The 22,151-nt window shown below is 46.8% G+C and overlaps 1 protein-coding gene across 5 annotated transcripts in view; it reads right to left on the bottom strand.

The window, feature by feature from the left end:
- Window positions 1–20,783, bottom strand: part of LOC110503383 (ephrin type-A receptor 4) — an 84,085-nt gene extending 63,302 nt beyond the window's left edge. For 4 of the 5 annotated variants that reach the window (XM_036961268.2, XM_036961267.2, XM_090218833.1 and 1 more), the window contains exons 1-3: window positions 20,513–20,736; window positions 19,070–19,137; window positions 15,164–15,827 (exon numbers count right to left, since the gene is read on the bottom strand). In XM_036961268.2, coding sequence (XP_036817163.1) covers window positions 15,164–15,827; window positions 19,070–19,137; window positions 20,513–20,609 — 829 coding nt within the window. In that variant the 5' untranslated portion in view covers window positions 20,610–20,736. Of the gene's footprint in view, window positions 1–15,163; window positions 15,828–19,069; window positions 19,138–20,512 lie in introns of all 5 variants that reach the window. The other variant, XM_036961266.2, reaches the window with a different exon arrangement.
- Window positions 20,784–22,151: the final 1,368 nt, after the last annotated feature.

Raw genomic sequence — 22,151 nt, 5'->3', positions numbered from 1 at the left:
TGAAGAAGGCGCAACAGAGCCTCTTCAACCTCAGGAGGCTAAAGAAATGTGGCTTGTCACCTAAAACCCTGACAAACTTTTACAGATGCACAATTGAAAGCATCCTGTCGGGCATCACCACCTGGTATGGCAACTGCACCGTCCGCAACCGCAAGGCTCTCCAGAGGGTAGTGCGATCTGCCCAACGCATCACCGGGGGCAAACTACCTACCCTCCAGGACACCTACAGCACCCAATGTCACAGGAAGGCCAAAAAGATAATCAAGGCCATCAACCACCCGAACCACTGCCTGTTCACCCTGTTATCATCCAGAAGGCGAAGTCAGTACAGGTGCATCAAAGCGGGGACCGAGAGACTGAAAAACAGCTTCTATCTCAAGGCCACCAGACTGTTAAACAGCCACCACTAGCACATTAGAAGCTGCTGCCTATAGGCATAGACTAGGAATCACTGGCCACTTTAAGGAATGGAACACTAGTCACTTTAATAATGTTTACATATCTGGCATTACTCATCTCATATGTACAGTATATACTGCATTCTATACTATTCTACTGTATCTTAGTCTGTTCTGCTCTAACATCGCTCTTCCATGGGTATATATATAGTCTTAACTCATTCCTACTCAGATTTGTGTGTATTGGGTTTGTTGTATTGGGTTTATGTTGTATTGGGTTTATGTTAATTTGTTAGATATTACTTGTTAGATATTACTGTACTGTCGGAGCTAGAAGCACAAGCATTTAGTTAGATATTACTGCACTGTCTGAGCTAGAAGCACAAGCATTTAGTTAGATATTACTGCAATGTCGGAGCTAGAAGCACAAGCATTTAGTTAGATATTACTGCACTGTCGGAGCTAGAAGCACAAGCATTTAGTTAGATATTACTGCACTGTCGGAGCTAGAAGCACAAGCATTTAGTTAGATATTACTGCACTGTCTGAGCTAGAAGCACAAGCATTTAGTTAGATATTACTGCACTGTCGGAGCTAGAAACACAAGCATTTAGTTAGATATTACTGCACTGTCGGAGCTAGAAACACAAGCATTTAGTTAGATATTACTGCACTGTCGGAGCTAGAAGCACAAGCATTTAGTTAGATATTACTGCACTGTCGGAGCTAGAAACACAAGCATTTAGTTAGATATTACTGCACTGTCTGTGCTAGAAGCACAAGCATTTAGTTAGATATTACTGCACTGTCGGAGCTAGAAACACAAGAATTTAGTTAGATATTACTGCACTGTCGGAGCTAGAAGCACAAGCATTTAGTTAGATATTACTGCACTGTCGGAGCTAGAAGCACAAGCATTTAGTTAGATATTACTGCACTGTCTGAGCTAGAAGCACACGCATTTAGTTAGATATTACTGCACTGTCTGAGCTAGAAACACAAGAATTTAGTTAGATATTACTGCACTGTCGGAGCTAGAAGCACAAGCATTTAGTTAGATATTACTGCACTGTCAGAGCTAGAAGCACAAGCATTTAGTTAGATATTACTGCACTGTCTGAGCTAGAAGCACAAGCATTTAGTTAGATATTACTGCACTGTCTGAGCCAGAAGCACAAGCATTTAGTTAGATATTACTGCACTGTCTGAGCTAGAAGCACAAGCATTTAGTTAGATATTACTGCACTGTCTGAGCTAGAAGCACAAGCATTTAGTTAGATATTACTGCACTGTCGGAGCTAGAAACACAAGCTTTTAGTTAGATATTACTGCACTGTCGGAGCTAGAAACACAAGCATTTAGTTAGATATTACTGCACTGTCGGAGCTAGAAACACAAGCATTTCACTACAACCTCAATAATATCTGCTAATCACATGCAGGGTATTTTAGGTTGTTTGATTAGGTAATCCACTAGTAGCTCCCAGCCGTCAGTCTGTCTGGGGCCAAACACCTTCTATTGTGTGTCTGTGTGTGTTTATGTGCGCACGTATGAGCTCTGTGTGTTAGTGCATGTGCTCTGTGTGTGTGTGTGTGTGTGTATGTAACTCTGTTATGTTGACACTGTAAGTGTGTGTGTGTGTGTGTGTGTGTGTGTGTGTGTGTGTGTGTGTGTGTGTGTGTGTGTGTGTGTGTGTGTGTGTGTGTGTGTGTGTGTGTGTGTGTGTGTGTGTGTGTGTGTGTGAACACTGAGTGCATTCCTTTGTGTGTCCGCCAGGCCTGTGTGTATGCATACAACTTTGCAGGGTCACTAATTCTCCAAACATCCCATCCCAGAATCACACAGTCCCCAGCACTACTGTCACTCTGCAGACCCCTGACCTCTTGTCATGTCTCTTAGACCTGTTGCTGCTCCCACTGACCTTCCCCTGCCTGTCCCTGAGAAGAGGCCTACTCCAGATCCAGAAATGAGGTCATGTGTTGACATGGAAGCAATACCCCTGGAAGCTAAAAATGCTGTCAGCTGCTTTGTCATGGTAACGCCCCCATCGTTAACCCTTGGCTTTCCCCCTGGCTGGTTGAACCTGGTGGTGAGGAGGGCTGAGGAGGATGGGTAACCTGATATGTAGGAAAATTGCGTGCGGTTAGGGCAGGTTACAGTGCTAATGTGTAGCGTTTAGGCTACACATTTGATATGCAGACAGACACGTCTACAGAGTGATAGAGGGACACCCCAAACATGAACAGAAAACAGTTCAATTGAAAATGTATGGCCGGCTTTGAAGTTTCAAAATTGGCACTACCAGAAATTAGTGTGTCAAGTTTCTCGCCATCTATCTGTCTTGTTGATCTCTTTCTTCATCTCACTAAACTACCATACTCTCACCCTCTCCATCTATTCTCTGTCTCTTCATCTATTCTGTCTGTCTCTTCATCTATTCTCTGTCTCTCCATCTATTCTCTCTGTCTCTCCATCTATTCTCTCTGTCTCTCCATCTATTCTCTCTGTCTCTCCATATATTATGTCTGTCTCTCCATCTATTATGTCTGTCTCTACATCCATTATGTCTGTCTCTCCATCTATTATGTCTGTCTCTCCATCCATTCTCTCTCCCTCTATTCTCTCTCCCTCTATTCTCTCTGTCTCTCCCTCTATTCTCTCTGTCTCTCCCTCTGTCTCTATCTTCCTTCATCACTACCTCCTTAGGGCAGGCTGATCTGAGGCTGGAAACCAATAGCAGTAATATTGACTTCCTAACTGGGGTCATGACTTAACCAGGAAACATGTGTTTAAAGACCGATCACCCCCTCTGCCCATAACCCACTGCTTCACCTTTCACATCTCAGGGTGTTTATCAAAGCAGTGATACATCCCTGTTTTTCTATATATCTATCGCTCACTCTCTTTTTCACTGTCTATCTCTCTCCCCTTCTCCCCCGTCTCTCTCCCTCTCTCCCATTCCTCCCTGTCGAGAGGCTTCAAGGGAAATTTCTCCTGCAGTATGACAGGGTTGTGCATCAAGCAGGATCAAGGTTTATAATCCTTGAGACGTGTGGAAAAAGTAAACCCTTGTCATACTTGAGTAAAAGTAAAGATACCTGAATAGTAAAACTGAAAGTCACTCAGTAAAATACTACTTGAGTAAAAGTCTAAAAGTATCTAGTTTTAAATGTACTTGTGTACAGTGGTGGGAAAAGTACGCAATTGTCATACTTGAGTAAAAGTTCAAAGTAAAAGGAAATTCTATACACCAAATTCCTTATACTAAGCGAACCAGACGGCACGATTTTCTTTCTTTTTTAAAATGTACATTAGACAGGGGAACACTCCAACAATCCTTTACAAGCACAGTATTTGTGTTTAGTAAGTCCGCCAGATCCAAGGCAGTAGGGATGACAAAGTGTTATTGGACCATGTTGCTGTCCTGCCCGAGCATTTCAAATGTAACAAGTACTTTTGGGTGTCATGGAGAACATATGGATTAAAAAGTATATTATTTTAGTGAAGAATGTAGTGAAGTAAAAGTAAAAGCTGTCAAAAATGTAAATAGTAAAGTACAGACACGCAAAAAAAATACATTTTACTTAAGTACTTTACACCACTGCCCCTACGACAGGAAAACGTACACCTCTTCCCTGGCTGGTGCTAGCACTCCCAGACCCAGCCTCTCACATTACATTTCACCAGTCCTCCGGCTACACCTCTTCCCTGGCTGGTGCTAGCACTCCCAGACCCAGCCTCTCACATTACATTTCACCAGTCCTCCAGCTACACCTCACACACACACACACACGTCACATACATACCGCTATCCCCACCTCCTGAGTTCTGGCTCTGACACAGAGTTTCATCAGTGTATGAGTGTGTGTGTCCGTATGTTAGTGTGTTTACCGAGGGGGGAAAGGCTAGTGTGCCAGCGGCACGGAGATTGTGATTAGAAGAGGCCTTTTCTTATTAAAATGGGCATTGAATCGAGACTCTGGCCCATCAGAGTAGATCAAGCCTTTTTTTTTCCTGGGCGCTCTTTTTGTCATAACCCCTAACTGATTACCACAGCCAGGCCTTTCATTCCCAGAGGAGTTCTGAGCTCGGGAAGAAGATCATGAGTGAAGAAAATACCACCTCCTCTGCCTGCCAGGATAGAGGGAGCTTAAGATAGAAATCGGAGGGAGAGAGAGATGGAATGAGAGAGGGAGGGAATGAGAGAGAGATAGATGAAACACTCGTCAAGGTGTTTGCAATCAGCCTCCATTGTGAGAAACCGAGGAAGAGTTGGCAGGCAAAGCATCTATGTGTGGTTATGTTGGTGTTGTATTCAGCTGTGCTGCTCACGCTACATGATTGAAATGTTAAGAGAAAAGCCACGGTTAAGGGGGTGATCGTACCTCAATCGTACACACAGAAGCACATACACATTTCACAGAGATGGATCACTTACACACACACACACACACACACACACACACACACACACACACCTCAACATCAGTTCTAGAATACCCTTGATCAGAGGGATTTTGGGGAGATGGTGAAGAGATGGATGAAGTGGAGAAAAAGGAAGACTGCCAAACTGGAACTAAATCTCTCCCACTTAACTCCCTTTCTTTGTCTTATTCTCCATCTCACTGCCCCCTTCTTTCTCTCTCTCCTTTTTGCAAAAGTACTATTTCTCCCTCAGTCAAGTCAATGAAAGTGGCAGTGGCTCTCTTTTCTTTTCAGAGCCTCAAACCCTCTCTCATTCACTCTCTTTCAAATTATCTGCCCGAGCCCTCTTGATTGGAGCCCATGTCTCTCTCTCCCTCCCCCTCACTCTCTCTTTCTCTCTCGCTCCTCCTCAGAGCCTTCTGTCTGTCCATCAACCATGCTTTTCCAGGAGAGAATAAGAGAGAGAGAGAAAGGAGAAAGAAAGAAAGGAAGAAAAAGAAAGCGGGGTAGAAGAGTGGTGAGAGAGAAAGAGGAGGAGACTGAAAAACAAGTCACCCACGGAGAGAGGGAAGGACAGAGAGGGAAGCAGAGGGGAGAGCAGACGGGAGGGATGGGGTGTCTGGGTAGAGAGCGGCCTGGGGTATTTATTCTGGGTCTTTTGACATGTTAATTTGCTTCGTGACTACTTTAATCGTTCCCTCTTCCCGTCGCAGCCTTCAAAGAGAGGATGCTTTTCAAAAAGACGAGGGAGTGGAGTGGAGAGAGAACGAGCTGGCTCCAAAACCATTCTTTACACAATGTCCCCTGAATGTTCACAGTTGTTAGCTGAATATTTGCTGAAAAATTAATGGAGTTTTAACAGTGTGGTTACATGTGGGTTATGCGGGTGGCGTTCGGTTGCGTTTGTTGTGTTTGTATTGTCAGAGCGCTGCCCGCCTGCTTGGGTCACACTCAACAAGCACTTTTTTCCTGGCCTGAATGGGGTGTGAGGAGAGAGGACGATGAGTGTTAGGAACAGCAGGGGAAAGAGTCGAGCCAGGACCGTGCTACGAGCAGGAAGAAACCTTCAACACCTCCAGTAATGATCACTGAATTACAATGGGGATGGGGAGGGGGAGTGAGGAGAGGGAGGGGGAGGGGGAGGAGGAGCGGGAGAGGGAGGGGGAAAGGGAGAGGGAGGAGGAGAGGGAGAGGGAGGAGAGAAGGGAGAGGGAGGAGGAGAGGGAGGGGGAGAGGGAGGAGAGAAGGGAGAGGGAGGAGGAGAGGGAGGGGAAGAGGGAGGAGATAAGGGAGAGGGAGGGGGAGAGGGAGAGGAAGGAGGAGAGGGAGGGGGAGAGGGAGGGGAAGAGGGAGGAGATAAGGGAGAGGGAGGGGGAGAGGGAGAGGAAGGAGGAGAGGGAGGAGGAGAAGGAGAGGGAGGAGAGAAGGGAGAGGGAGGAGGAGAGGGAGGGGAAGAGGGAGGAGATAAGGGAGAGGAAGAGGGAGGAGGAGAGGGAGGAGGAGAGGGAGGAGGAGAAGGAGAGGGAGAGGGAGGAGGAGAGGGAGAGGGGGAGGAGGAGGAAAGAGGAGAGGGATGAGGATAGGGAGAGGGAGGAGAGAAGGGAGAGGGAGGAGGAGAGGGAGAGGGGGGAGGAGGAGGAAAGAGGAGAGGGAGAGGGAGAGGGAGGAGGAGAGGGAGAGGGAGGAGGAGAGGGAGAGGGAGGAGAGAAGGGAGCGGGAGGAGGAGAGGGAGGGGGAGAGGGAGAGGGAGGAGGAGAGGGAGGAGAGAAGGGAGAGGGAGGGGGAGAGGGAGAGGGAGGAGAGAAGGGAGAGGGAGGGGGAGAGGGAGAGGGAGGAGAGAAGGGAGAGGGAGGGGGAGAGGGAGAGGGAGGAGAGAAGGGAGAGGGAGGGGGAGAGGGAGAGGGAGGAGAGAAGGGAGAGGGAGGGGGAGAGGGAGGGGGAGAGGGAGAAGGGAGAGGGAGGGGGAGAGGGAGAGGGAGGAGAGAAGGGAGAGGAAGGGGGAGAGGGAGAGGGAGGAGATAAGGGAGAGGGAGGGGGAGAGGGAGAGGGAGGAGAGAAGGGAGAGGGAGGGGGAGAGGGAGGGCAAGCTGTTTTACATAAGTGAAGCTAAACAAGCAAGAAATGACTCTAAGACTCTAAGGTACAGCAATTATTTTAGCGTGATTGCTGAAAAAAATAAGGGGCGAAAGGATCCTCCGTCATGAGACATTTCGTCCTCTTTGTCATGCTTTTCCTTTCCCCTACCTGGTGGTAATAGATTCTCGTCTCTCCTTACAGCAACACAAAATGAGCTTCTCTAGAAAGGCAGAAAAAGTGACGTGCACATTCAATTCTATTGTAGTGTATGTGAATGTGTGTGTGTGTGCGTGCCTGTGTGTCGGAATAGAGACAGGCGATAATGTTCACCACGGTGCTTTCACCAGAGACAGCCTGACTAGCACTAACAACCCTGGAGAGGGAGGGAAAGGGAGAGAGGGGGAGAGGGGGAGGGAGGGAGCGAGAAAGGGAGAGAGAGGGAGGGATGGAAGAAGGGAGGGCAAGAGAGAGAGAGAGAGAGAGGGGAGAGAGGGGGGGGAGGGGTGACAAAGAAATACATGAAGAGAGGGAGAAAGATAGAGAGAAAGGGGGGCGGAAGAGAGAGGGAGAGGGAAGGAGAGAAAGGAAGAGAGAGGGAGACTACAGATACAAACCTAATATGCATTTGTGTATTTAAAGTCAAGAGGGACTAGAGGGATAAATAGAATTACGTGATGAATTTAGATGATGCTCCCTAGTGCATATTTAACAATGTTAACAGAGAGAGACAGAGACAGAGAGACACAGAGAGAAAGAGAGAGAGACAGAGAGAGAGGATAGAGACGGAGAGAGACAGAGACAGAGAGAGGCCTACATCTCTTACAACTACATCAATACTGGAAAGCTGTGTGATATGTAATATCCCATAATTCAATAATGTGAACCACTTTCAGTTGAGAATGTCTACGGTCAGGATCAACAGGTTAGGAGAATAGAGCAAGAGAGGGTCTACGGTCAGGATCAACAGGTTAAGGTTAGGAGAATAGAGCAAGAGAAGGTCTACGGTCAGGATCAACAGGTTAAGGTTAGGAGAATAGAGCAAGAGAAGGTCTACAGTCAGGATCAACAGGTTAAGGTTAGGAGAATAGAGCAAGAGAAGGTCTACGGTCAGGATCAACAGGTTAAGGTTAGGAGAATAGAGCAAGAGAAGGTCTACAGTCAGGATCAACAGGTTAAGGTTAGGAGAATAGAGCAAGAGAAGGTCTACGGTCAGGATCAACAGGTTAAGGTTAGGAGAATAGAGCAAAACACTACAATCCAGTCTTTGGACACAATCCTTCCTCTCTCTGATGCTAATCTGGTCATAAACACAAACACACTCATTCATGCAAGTACACATCTTGCTACAACAGAACAGGCGGGTGGACAGGCAGGGTGACTTGAAAGAGCTTCCCTCTACTTGATGTAGTATTTGTAAAGGTGGTGTAGAGGTTTAATCTCCCAGTCTGCTCCCCACCCATCCCTCCCTCCCCAATGAGAGGTGTCAAAACAGTCTGCCACCTTCACGGTTCAGCCACCCAAGGCGTCTGCCTCCAACACATACACACATAAACTCGCACACATGACCGCAATACACGGACAAACACACACAGTCACACACATTAACTCACATGAACGCAATACACACACGGACTCACACATCGATACACACATATTCACACATGCAAACACTTGTAACACGTTCTTCCGACAATCCCCCCTCAACAATGCAGTCACCCTCAACAATGCAGTCACCCTCAACAGACGACTAGCGGCAGAGAGCGTTGCCCCACTACCCAAGCTCATAGAAACAAGGGAATGAGAGAGAAAAGAAAGGAGCCCAAAAGCAAACCCCCGGTCCTTCTCATGGGGCCCTCCCTGGCCCCTGCATCTCTCTCCCCTTGGCCCCTGTGCTCTGTGTACATTCTGGCGGCCCCCGAACACCCAGCTGTCAGGATCCTGATATCTTAATAAATCCTGGCCCTCGACCCTGTCATGCATACCAGCAAGATGGATGAACAACTTAGTGACCTTTGACCCTCAGCCAGTGTTCACAATCCCCTGCCCCCTCCCCCCCCCCCTAACCCACACACCCCCCAACCTCACTGCTTCAACAATGATGGAGGAGTCCCATTCACTCACCACTGCTGGGAAGCAGAGGGCAAGGTACCCCCATAACCTTGACACACACACACACACAGAGACACACACACACACACACACACACACTCTTTCCGACAGAGGACTCGAGACCCAACCCCCCATCTCAGCCTCTCTTTAGTGTCTTGGTCCACATGATTATATTGAAGTTGAGCCCCCCTGTATTCTTCCTCATGAGTGCACTTGAAGGCTGACACTGAGCTCCACCTTTTAACCCATCAAACACTGAGGTAGACCCTGGACTAACGCTCTGGTAGCCATAGAGACCCAGGCAGAACGTGAGTGTGTGTCTGACCCAACTCTGATGTGATAGAGCACGTACCACTGATGTTATATGACACAGCACATGCATACAATGCCCTCCGTAATTATTGGGACAGTGACACAGAAAGTTAGACGCACAAATATCATAACCCCCGAAATGCTAACCTCCCCTGCTATTGTAATAGAGAGAGGTTAGCATGTCTTGGGGGTATGATATTTGTGCGTCTGTAACTTTCATTATTCACGATTCATTAAGGACTATCCACAATAATGGCAGCATCCACATCAACATAGAAATGTTTAGAAACATATTATACTCTTATTTACAATAAAAGTGACATAATACATTACCCTTCATTTCTATTGGACACTAAATATTCTGAAACACAACCAAAACAAACAGCAAATGCATACAACAAGTGTGTAAAGTCACAAGCTTGATGTCATCATTGTGTGCTAGGAATATGGAACCAAATACTTACTTTTGACTACTTTAATACACATAAGTGAATTTGTCCCAATACTTTTGGTCCCCTAAAATGGGGGGACTACGTACTGAAAGTGCTGTAATTTATAAACCGTTCACCCCATATGGATGAAAATACCTTTTAATTAAAGCTGACAGTCTGTACTTTAACCTCGTAGTCATTGTATAATTTCAAATCTAAATTGCCAAAATAACTAAACATGTGTCACTGCCCCAATAATTACGTAGGGCACTGTATACACATCGCAAAAAGACACATTAACACATGACTAGACACTCAGAGACAATCATTGCAAAGATAGACTAAAGCGCACTCAGTTGCCCATGAGTTTGGTATGAGAGAGAACTAAATGTTGCTGACTCACACCAGTAAGGATACATCATCTTTCAAAGACTACCCTCAGTCATCTCTCCTTCCTTCAGCCTGCCATCTCTGCTCTCTCCTTTGAAGAAAACCCAGGGGAGAGAGAAACCTGGCCCCTGCCATCCACACAGCCACAGAAACCAACAGGGGAGACAGGCTACACTCCAAAGAACATTCTTGCCCTGAAATGCTACCCCCTGACCCCCAACCTATCCCCCACACACACCATCTTTGGCCATTTGTACCTCAGTGCGCCCTCCTCGACCATCCTCAGAAGGAGCCAGCCAGCACTAGTACACTAAATCACCAGGCCTGTTTGTCATGCAATTAGTCCTGAGATAGTGCTTAAAGGTTCCCCCATAAATGAAGGTAGGTAGAGTGGCCCGTCCCCGTTAATCAACCTGGCCGGCCTCTGACCCCACGCTGCAGCAGTCCACTGCCCTTTAGGCTGGGGGGAGGCAGCTGACGGCTGACTACACACACACACAACACACTGGTAGTCACACACCAGGAACCACACACACAACAGACTGGTAGCCACACACCAGGAACTACACACACAACACACTGGTAGTCACACACCAGGAACTACACACACAACACACTGGTAGTCACACACCAGGAACTACACACACAACACACTGGTATCCATACCGGGAGAGAAACTTGGTAGTCACACACCAAGAGAAAAATATACAGTAGGTCTATTTATCCTTGGTAAATGTATTAACAGATTCAACATATTTTTTATTTATTCTGGCTTTTTACAATTTCGTTTTTTGCATTGCCATGTTTTTATTCAGATGCTGATGGATAACAAAAGACATTCACTAAGTATAGTCACAGAAACAACATTAAACAAGAGGGATCATTGAGGTGGACTAAAGACTAAAAACAAACACTTTCAGCATTTTTCCCCCCTCATCGCCATGTGTCTCTGTTTGAGCTCTATTTCATTGGTGAGAGTGTGTGTGTGTGTGTGTGTGTGTGTGTGTGTGTGTATCTTTCTCGCTCTCGTCCATCTGCATAGAATGATAAACCAGACAAGTGAGGGCTTCTGTCTATCTCTCTCTCACAGGCCAGCACTGGCCCTTCTGAAAACCATCTAGCTGGGATTTGAGCTGTGGTGGGGAAGGGTGGGGGGTGGGGAGGAGAGAGAGAGAGAGAGAGAGAGACTGGGAATATCATCCTGGGATTGGGGCTGGTGGTGTGGTGGGAATGGGAGGAGAGAGAGAGAGACTGTCAGATGACTGGGGCTGGTGGTGTGGTGGGTATAGAGAGAGATTGGGAATCATCTGACTGGGATTGGGGCTGGTGGTGTGGTGGGTAGGGGAGGAGAGGGAGAGAGAGAGAGACTGGGAGAGACTGGGAATCATCTTCCTGGGATTGGGGATGGGGTCTGGAGGAGAGAGAGAGAGATACTGGGAAACATCTGGCTGGGATTGGGGCTGGGGTCTGGAGGAGAGAAAGAGACTGGGAATCATCTGACTGGGATTGGGGCTGGTGGTGTGGTGGGTAGAGAGAGAGATTGAGAATCATCTGACTGGGATTGGGGCTGGTGGTGTGGTGGGTAGGGGAGGAGAGACTGGGAATCATCTGGCTGCGATTGGGGCTGGTGGTGTGGTGGGTAGAGAGAGAGAGACAGAATCATCTGACTGGGATTAGGGCTGGTGGTGTGGTGGGTAGGGGAGGAGAGAGACAGGGAATCATCTGACTGGGATTGGGGCTGGTGGTGTGGTGGGTATAGAGAGAGATTGGGAATCATCTGACTGGGATTGGGGCTGGTGGTGTGGTGGGTAGGGGAGGAGAGAGAGATTGGGAATCATCTGACTGTGATTGGGGCTGGTGGTGTGGTGGGTAGGGGAGGAGAGAGACTGGGAATCATCTGACTGGGATTGGGGCTGGTGGTGTGGTGGGTAGGGGAGGAGAGAGACAGGGAATCATCTGACTGGGATTGGGGCTGGTGGTGTGGTGGGTAGGGGAGGAGAGAGACTGGGAATCATCTGACTGGGATTGGGGCTGGTGGTGTGGTGGGTAGAGAGAGAGACTGAGAATCATCTGACTGGGATTGGGGCTGGTGGTGTGGTGGGTAGGGGAGGAGAGAGAGAGAGAGACTGGAATCATCTGACTGGGATTGGGGCTGGTGGTGTGGTGGGTAGGGGAGGAGAGAGACTGGGAATCATCTGACTAAGATTGGGGCTGGTGGTGTGGTGGGTAGAGAGAGAGACTGAGAATCATCTGACTGGGATTGGGGCTGGTGGTATGGTGGGTAGGGGAGGAGAGAGAGAGATACTGGAATCATCTGACTGGGATTGGAGCTGGTGGTGTGGTGGGTAGGGGAGGAGAGGAGAGAGAGAGAGACTGGAATCATCTGACTGGGATTGGGGCTGGGAGGAAAGAAAGACTGGGAGCTATTTAGACTGGTCTCTACTGAGCAATTTATCCATCAGATACACACTGCAGACAGGCAGGCCTGTTCCCCTGGCCTAACTACCACATCCATGTAGCAGGCCTGTTCCCCTGCCCTAACTACCACATCCCAATAGCAGGCCTGCTACCCTGGCCTAACTACCACATCCCAATAGCAGGCATGTACCCTGGCCTAACTACCACATCCCAATAGCAGGCCTGTTCCCCTGGCCTAACTAACACATCCCAATAGCAGGCATGTACCCTGGCCTAACTACCACATCCCAATGGCAGGCCTGTTCACCTGGCCTAACTACCACATCCCAATAGCAGGCCTGTTACCCTGGCGTAACTATCACATCTCCATAGCAGGCATGTTCCCCTGGCCTAACTACCACATCCCAATGGCAGGCCTGTTCCCCTGGCTTAACTACCACATCCCAATGGCAGGCCTGTTTACCTGGCCTAACTACCACATCCCAATAGCAGGCATGTTCCCCTGGCCTAACTAACACATCCCAATAGCAGGCATGTACCCTGGCCTAACTAACACATCCCAATAGCAGGCGTGTTCTCCTGGCCTAACTAACACATCCCAATAGCAGGCATGTACCCTGGCCTAACTAACACATCCCAATAGCAGGCCTGTTACCCTGGCCTAACTAACACATCCCAATAGCAGGCATGTACCCTGGCCTAATTACCACATCCAAATGGCAGGCCTGTTCCCCTGGCTTAACTAACACATCCCAATAGCAGGCATGTACCCTGGCCTAACTACCACATCCCAATAGCAGGCATGTACCCTGGCCTACTTACCACATCCCAATGGCAGGCCTGTACCCTGGCCTTACTACCACATTCCTATAGCAGGCCTGTTCCCCTGGCCTAACTACCACATCCCAATAGCAGGCATGTACCCTGGCCTAATTACCACATCCCAATGGCAGGCTTGTTCCCCTGGCCTAACTACCACATCCCTATAGCAGGCCTGTACCCCTGACCCAACTACCACATCCCAATAGCAGACCTGTTCCCCTGGCCTAATTACCACATCCCAATAGCAGGCCTGTTCCCCTGGCCTAACTAACACATCCCAATAGCAGGCATGTACCCTGGCCTAACTACCACATCCCAATAGCAGGCATGTTCCCCTGGCCTAACTACCACATCCCAATGGCAGAACTGTTCACCTGGCCTAACTACCACATCCCAATAGCAGGCCTGTTACCCTGGCCTAACTACCACATCCCAATAGCAGGCATGTTCCCCTGGCCTAACTACCACATCCCAATGGCAGGCCTGTTTACCTGGCCTAACTAACACATCCCAATAGCAGGCATGTACCCTGGCCTAACTAACACATCCCAATAGCAGGCGTGTTCTCCTGGCCTAACTAACACATCCCAATAGCAGGCATGTACCCTGGCCTAACTAACACATCCCAATAGCAGGCCTGTTACCCTGGCCTAACTAACACACCCCAATAGCAGGCATATACCCTGACCTAACTAACACATCCCAATAGCAGGCCTGTTCCCCTGGCCTAACTACCACATCCCAATAGCAGGCCTGTTCCCCTGGCCTAACTAACACATCCCAATAGCAGGCCTGTCCCCCTGACCTAACTAACACATCCCAATAACAGGCCTGTACCCCTGACCTAACTACCACATCCCAAATGGCAGGCCTGTTCCCCTGGCCTAACTAACACATCCCAATAGCAGGCCTGTTACCCTGGCCTAACTACCACACCCCAATAGCAGGCCTGTTACCCTGGCCTAACTACCACATCCCAATAGCAGGCCTGTACCCTGGCCTAACTACCACATCCCAATAGCAGGCCTGTTACCCTGGCCTAACTAACACATCCCAATAGCAGGCCTGTTACCCTGGCCTAACTACCACATCCCAATAGCAGGCCTGTTCCCCTGGCCTAACTAACACATCCCAATAGCAGGCCTGTTCCCCTGGCCTAACTAACACATCCCAATAGCAGGCCTGTTACCCTGGCCTAACTACCACATCCCAATAGCAGGCCTGTTACCCTGGCCTAACAACCACATCCCAATAGCAGGCCTGTTACCCTGGCCTAACTAACACATCCCAATAGCAGGCCTGCTACCCTGGCCTAACTACCACATCCCAATAGCAGGCCTGTTACCCTGGCCTAACTACCACATCCCAATAGCAGGCCTGTTACCCTGGCCTAACTAACACATCCCAATGGACTGGATAATTACGCCATTTACAATCATCACCTCTTCTATTAACCAGCCTGATATCATGTAGGAGAGACGCAGGGAGGGGAAGAGGGAGAGAGAGAGAGAGAGAGCGAGAGAGAGAGAGAGAGAGAGAGAGAGAGAGAGAGAGAGAGAGACAAAGAGAGTGGAATACATGGAGGGAGTGAAACAAAGAGACAGACAGAGAGAGGAGGGAGATATGATAAAGAAGCAGACTACTATATGGAGATAGAGATGGAAAGTGAATGAAGAGAGAACGATAGAGAAGAATATAAATAACCACAGAGAACAGCTGCTGCCCGTGACTAGAGGAATATATATATCAGAGGCAGACAGAAGCTTTCTCTCCTTAACTTACCCTGACATTCAAGGTTTCTCTCCTCAAATCCTGGGTTACACAGGCAGTTCCCGATGGGCACCAGCCACTCTCCGTCCGCCCCGCAGTACATTTTGGGAACGTCACGCTCCTCTGAATCATTTACGCAGGATCCTCGGACTTCTACCAGTGAGGAGGTGTCAGCCCCGGTGGTGGTGTCAGGGAACTGGGCCAGGTTCCTTACAGCCAGGGGACACTTCTTATAGAACACCCTGACAGACACCAGGGCGATGCAGGCTCCCACGTCCTGGAAGGCCAGGTAGAAACCCTTCCGGGTCAAGGCTCCCACGTCCCTGACCTCCGTATTCAACTTCATGATGCGGTCTCCGATGTCCACCTGGGTGAAGCTCTCGTCGGCCGCCACCGTGTCGATCTTGCCAAACTGGTTCTCTCGGATGTAGCGCTCCTTGTCGTTGTTGGACTCGTAGTAGTAGAGGTTGAAGGTCTCCTTGCAGGTTCCCATGACACCAGGGAGGCTGTTACAGTCACGCAGGGTGAACTTGATCTCGATGTAGACACGCTGGGCGCCAACCCGGGGGATCCAGTCCGTTCTAAGCCAGTTGTTCTGGTTGGGTTCCATGACGTTACACACCTGGTACGTCCTGATGGGAATGTTCTTCTCATCCATGATGCTCACCTCCTCCCACTGAGGAGACAGAGGAAATGTTAGGAAAACATCTGACAAACATTAGGAAAAATCTGTAAAATGGTAGGCCACATATAAACCTTAACTTGCAGACATACATTGAGAAAGACCATAGCAGAACGGGGACTTAATGTCTGCGTCTCAGTAGGTCAAGTATTTAAAACCAAACGTAATAATAAATGCATGACAACGCCTAATATAAATAGCAAGGCCTGTTATAATGAAACTACTACCGGTACAATCAGAAATAAGTACACATAGGCCTACTGTACTGTATTCAAGCCTGACTAGTACGTTTTATCTCCACATAAAAGGAAACCAACCAAATCCTTGGGGAACATGCACCATTAAAATTATTATTTTAATGTCAAATAATGTGACCTCAATGTAAATCCCCATAACTCCATGATTAATTTAAAGTTCACCAAATGGAGAGAAATACAGAGTGAGGGTGAAGAGATATTGAAAGAATCTTGTGTATGAGCTAATGGATAGGCCTTACGTCTGTAGGGGCTTATAGTGATCTGAACAAAAACCCAATGGAAAAAGGGTGTCGGTGTTCCTTCTGTAGGCCTACAACTTATTTTGGAGAGGGAGAGGGTTTGGACAGCACACATGTGGACCGGGTGTTTTTAGAATGAACTCATGAGGTGCATGGATTACGTTATCGATGACTGGCTGGCTTATTATTATAGGAACAATGTTTGTTTTACTTACGATAAAGTCCCAGCTACTAAAGAGCATGGGGTATATGGTGTTTTGAAAGGCGTTGGGGGCATTATGGTGTGTGCTTTTAAAGGGCCAACGCAGCCATTTTTATCTCAATATATTTATTTGTTTATTTTATTTCACCTTTATTTAAGCAGGTAGGCAAGTTGAGAACAAGTTCTCATTTACAATTGCGACCTGGCCAAGATAAAGCAAAGCAGTTCGACACATACAACGACACAGAGTTACACGGAGTAAAACAAACATACAGTCAATAATACAGTATAAACAAGTCTATATACGATGTGAGCAAATGAGGTGAGAAAAGGGAGGTAAAGGCAAAAAAAAGGCCATGGTGGCAAAGTAAATACAATATAGCAAGTAAAACACTGGAATGGTAGATTTGCAGTGGAAGAATGTGCAAAGTAGAAAATAAAAATAATGGGGTGCAAAGGAGCAAAATAAATAAATAAAATAAATACAGTAGGGAAAGAGGTAGTTGTTTGGGCTAAATTATAGGTGGGCTATGTACAGGTGCAGTAATCTGTGAGCTGCTCTGACAGTTGGTGCTTAAAGCTAGTGAGGGAGATAAGTGTTTTCAGTTTCAGAGATTTTTGTAGTTCGTTCCAGTCATTGGCAGCAGAGGGAGGAGAGCCAGCCAAAAAAAGAATTGGTTTTGGGGGTGACCAGAGAGATATACCTGCTGGAGCGCGTGCTACAGGTGGGTGATGCTATGGTGACCAGCGAGCTGAGATAAGGGGGGACTTTACCTAGCTGGGTCTTGTAGATGACATGGATTCATAATCATTTCGGGTAACTGTGATTGTTTTAAATTAAAATGGACAAAAAAATAAATAAATTGCTTGTTAGCAAAGAGACATTTCTCAAGCAAGAATTTTGCTAGGACTGTCTGGGATTGGTCTGAGTGGGGAGGGGAAACTGAAAACTAGCTGTTATTGGCAGAGAAGTTTGGAACTCTTTCTTATTGGTCTATTAACTAATTTACCACCTGGTGATGTCAACAGGCAGGCTAAAACTCCATCCCACCAAAACAGGCTGACATTTTCAGGTGGTCTTTTCAAATAACTCTTACACTAAAAGGGCATGATCATCATTTTCGAAATATAACAGTATTATTTGACATCTTAGTCTGGAAATAGTTTTTTTAATATTTTTTATAATAATAATAAAAACACAGGGAAATCTCATTTTTGACTGCACCGGGCCTTTAACATTTCACAATGAGGTTTTAAAAAGTTGTGAAATTGACTGCATTTAAAAACAAGAGCAGACAAGCCAGCCTTCTGCTTGTATCTGGTTAGGACTATATTCTATTTAGAGAAACGAGTCCAAACAGAGCTATTACTAGGGGGAAGGATGTATGCTGTGCTGAATTTGATTCAAGGCGTTGTCATAACTAATCTCGTTTAAAGCCCTATTTATTTGAGTAGGGGAGATAACGCTAAACATGGCTGAGGTTCCGATTCGAGAAAGTGTCCATCACCCCGCTGCTTTATTCAACAGCTTTCTTCTTTCTGCTTGGCCCTTTATTGTGGAAATCAACCGGCTAGGCAGATAAGGCCGCACCTTTCCCCGATAGCGGAGGAGAGGGAGAATGAGGGTAATTGGTCGTAATGAGAGCGTGAATGCAGGCCTGTCGGCGCTGCCAGCACCCTGTCAATCCATCCGCCACGGAGGAACCGGCTGAAGAAGGAACGGAGAGCACCCAACAGCAGCACACACGAGCCACATTCATTGAACAGCGACTCAACCCAATGGTGAATAAAACAAGAGTTGGAGAGAAGGCTGACACAAACCGGCAACGTTTATTTTGTGGGTCTATAGCATACCATAAACTGTATCATTAAAATATAATTGATATGCCAGAAGATGCCTGAATAGAAAGAAGAACGTAATGGATAGCATATGTTGCTCTACTTTGGGCCACCTTGTTGGTTTAGTCTATAAATACAACAACACATATAAGATGGTTCCATGTAATTATTCAAACGCCAGTGCTGTTGCTGCTTCGGCTCAGGGAACAACGGACAGGGGAGTGTATGCCAGACCGGCCCCAGCCGCGCGCACCGAAGGGCCTAACACTGACATTCCCGAAACAGTCGCACTCTGTACCTTATCAGCGCAACTATATATATCCCAATTAGACCACGGGATCATGCATTTAGTCCGATCACATTCCCTATTGCTTTATGGCCCAATCCAATCCTACTGTGAGGACTGAAACCCGCTGCCACTTCCCTTCATTCATCCATTCCAGAGGGCCCTTTCTGTGCTGCCAAGTTCCTCTTCCCCCGCGCCTCAATGGGGGAAAAGGATATAACGTTTCTCCACAAAGAGCGATTCAATCAGCCGTCTATTCAGGAAACCCGACGCCCGCTGCAGTATCGGACTCGAATCTAACCATTACCGCGAGTAGAGGGAGAGAAGGGCGGAGGGGGCCGGTGGGCTATAGAGGACATCGTCTCTCCATTTTGACTCAACGGGGGACTAGCGTCTTAACAAGGGGCACTTACCCCTCCTTCTGTTGGGTTGGCGACCCAGCCCAACTCCCCCGCTACGGATCTGGAGTCCAGTAACGTCACTGAAAAACATAGAAAGAGAAGTGAGCAGTTATAGACCGTTCATAACACGGAATATGTGTAACCTTGTCTACAGTGATAATATACAGTCTGGAACAGCCACCGTTTTGTTGCCATAGTTGAATAGTTATTAAGCAGTTTGCCGAGGAAAACAACTATGTGCAATCTGCTCAACGAAAACCTGTCAGAAGTAAGCTAATGATCAATATGTAATGACGTATCTATAGGCCCATTCCACACACACCTACATCCATAAACGATGTAATATGTTTGCATTACTCAAATGCGTAATTGGATAGATTTTTCCAGGGGGATATGTGATGATTAAAAACATAAAGGGATCCAATTTTACAGGGATTTTATATTTTGTATAAAGAACCATGGGTATTGTCATTGTAACCCAGTGAATGCGACTCTCCAATACATGTTGGAGACTCCGTGCGTCTGTTTTATTAACTCGGGTCCTGAGGTTCTACGATGAGGAGCACGGACGTCTAAATCAACTTGCTTCAGTGAGAAATAAAAAATAATCCGTAATGAGATTTCAATAGTCCCTTATATTTCTCACGGAAATCCTCTCACTGCGCAGTGAAGAAAATCACAAATGTAAGCGCTTAAATATGCAGCGAGTTAACATTTTTTTAAAAGTGGATTTAATTTAAGATGTTGTCCTTTATCTGAAATGACTTGGTAATTATTTTAGTATTGCTTTGAAGTGAATGCGTAGAAAATAGACATAGATTGACATAGAAAATGCGCAAACACCACTTGTTAATTGAATGAGGATAATTTTACAGAACTGCGACTGCAATACAAGGTTATGAACTAAAATTACATGGCTCATTTTGTAAGGCTGGCTTTTGCACAACGGCCTTGCACAAAACCAGACACATACATGCCCTCCAAAGCAATACTGATTTGTGTATAACATCGTGTCTTTGTAGCCTATATGGCTCAAAAAAAAAAAAAACTAATTTTGCTGAAGAAGTTGGCTATCGCCTAATTAACAGAGACTGCAGTAAGATGTAACAGCACTCCACTCAGACCCTGCTAGAGCCCCATATAGACTTCATACGCTGCGGCTTTTTGCAAAGCGCTTCCAGCAACTTGGGTAAAGAGATAACCTAATAGTCTATGACACAAAACGTTCGATGGGTTTGACGCATATGGAAAGCCTAATCCAATGTCAGAGATTAATGGCACATGATGTTGAGCAAATTAATAGTGTTGGCCAATTCGTTGAGTGCTGCTGGTCCACGAGTCCAGAATAGCTACGGGACACCGGGATTGTGGTCCGTCTCACACATGAAGTGGACGGAGTATAAACTAGCGGAGAAAAAGTCCAAAACGGGGCTCCGCTATTATTCCAAGTCTTACCTTCGTTTGGGGGGTAAATCCGTGCCGAAGAAACACATGTAGAAATTCCAAGCAGAACAGAGGTCGCCGTAAACAAAATCCCAGCCATGAGTGCCATTTGTCGTTTTTTCTGGTCGTTCGTTCCGCTCCTCACAGGTCTTGCTCTCTCTCTCTCTCCCTGTGGAATATGTGTTTGAAGCAGGGATAGAGCGAAGCTCCGAAAACAGCCGGGAGGTGAGTCTGCGCGCTCTGACGCGGCAGTCAATCCAAATAAGAAACTCAGTGGTCGGGAAAACAGGGGCAAATAATTATTAACTGTCCCCCTACCCCTCAGCCATGAATGGACACTGGTAGGGCCAAAATGGGACTGTGTAAAGGGCCAGGAGTTACTGTAATATTTAGTGAATTTCTGTCATGCGGACACCGCTATTTTTATTGTTAAAGAGAAGCAATAAACTTCCAAGATAATGTATTTACGTTGTAATTAATAATGAAGATGAAATTCGCCAAAACGTTTAATACATTTTGATTTTTGTTTAATTTTTCAACATTCTCCTTATTAGGTCTAGGCTATAACACCAGTGTCTCAAAAGTGCTTTGCTCAAAGAATCATAGAAAATCTTAATTATTTCTTAGGACTCGTCATTGTCATGTATAGGCAGATATTTGTCATTTTTCTCATAAAGTGAATTATGAATGTCGTCTCCAGTGATGCGCATCGCTGTCCAAGGTGAAACGCTTAAGACCAAGGTCGCCACCTAGCGGATACAATCACAGATAGTCAGTATCTATTGGATTATGGAACAAGTAAGAGCATGACCCGATAACATAACACGAAATTCCACTTTGGGAAATTGTGCAAAACAATTGTGTTATGAATGATGGGCACGAATCCCGTGTTATTGGATTATCGTCGTTACTCTAACAGCATTGCATCTAGGTTGTATAGGAATTGTTAGGTCTGATACATCTGGGGTTCCATCCGAGTTGTGATATTATAATGTTTGTTAACAGTTATCACCTACTGGTCTGCAGAGTATGAAATGTATAGAAAGAAATCAATGAGCCTACTGTTTTCCTTTTGGGGGTTTTCTCAAACAATGATGGTATTATTCGGTTTGGGAAAATCCCAAGTGTCCACCCTTTTGGTTCAGCCTGTCTGTCTGTCTTTTTTTTTTCACCCTCTCCCTCACGTCCTCCTACGCGGGCTGGATATTTCTCCCTGCTCCCGCGGGATGAGCCAGGTTTGGCTACCTCCAGGTAGGCTTCAGTGAGCCGCACAGGGCCATCGTCGTCGAGGAGTTGGGTAGTTCTCGCATCACCTCACTAATACATACAGAAAAAGGGCCAGCAGGCTACCCCTTGTTCTTCCTCATCGTGGCTCTTCCATTTAACGTGGCCCTACAGAGGTTTTGTATATTTTCAGCCAGTAGTTTTGAAAGTAGTGCTCAGTACCCAAAATGGCTGAGGTAGGACCAAGTCGCTATCATTCGAGTCACAAGCAAATATCAAGTCACAAGGTCTGAGTCTCAAGTTGAGTCCATAGCAGAACGGGTCAAGACTCGAGTCAAGTCCAAGACGTGCATTCTAAGAGCAAGTGAAGTCGAGTCTAGACAGAAGTTTTCAAGCCAAGTCTCAAGTCAAGAAAAACAAATATCTA

This window comes from Oncorhynchus mykiss, chromosome 24 (assembly GCF_057628025.1).
Source record: "Oncorhynchus mykiss isolate SJ-2025 chromosome 24, ASM5762802v1, whole genome shotgun sequence".
Taxonomy (NCBI): domain Eukaryota; kingdom Metazoa; phylum Chordata; class Actinopteri; order Salmoniformes; family Salmonidae; genus Oncorhynchus; species Oncorhynchus mykiss.
Note: the sequence above shows the minus strand (reverse complement) of the source record. Positions and strands in the feature narration are given on the sequence as shown.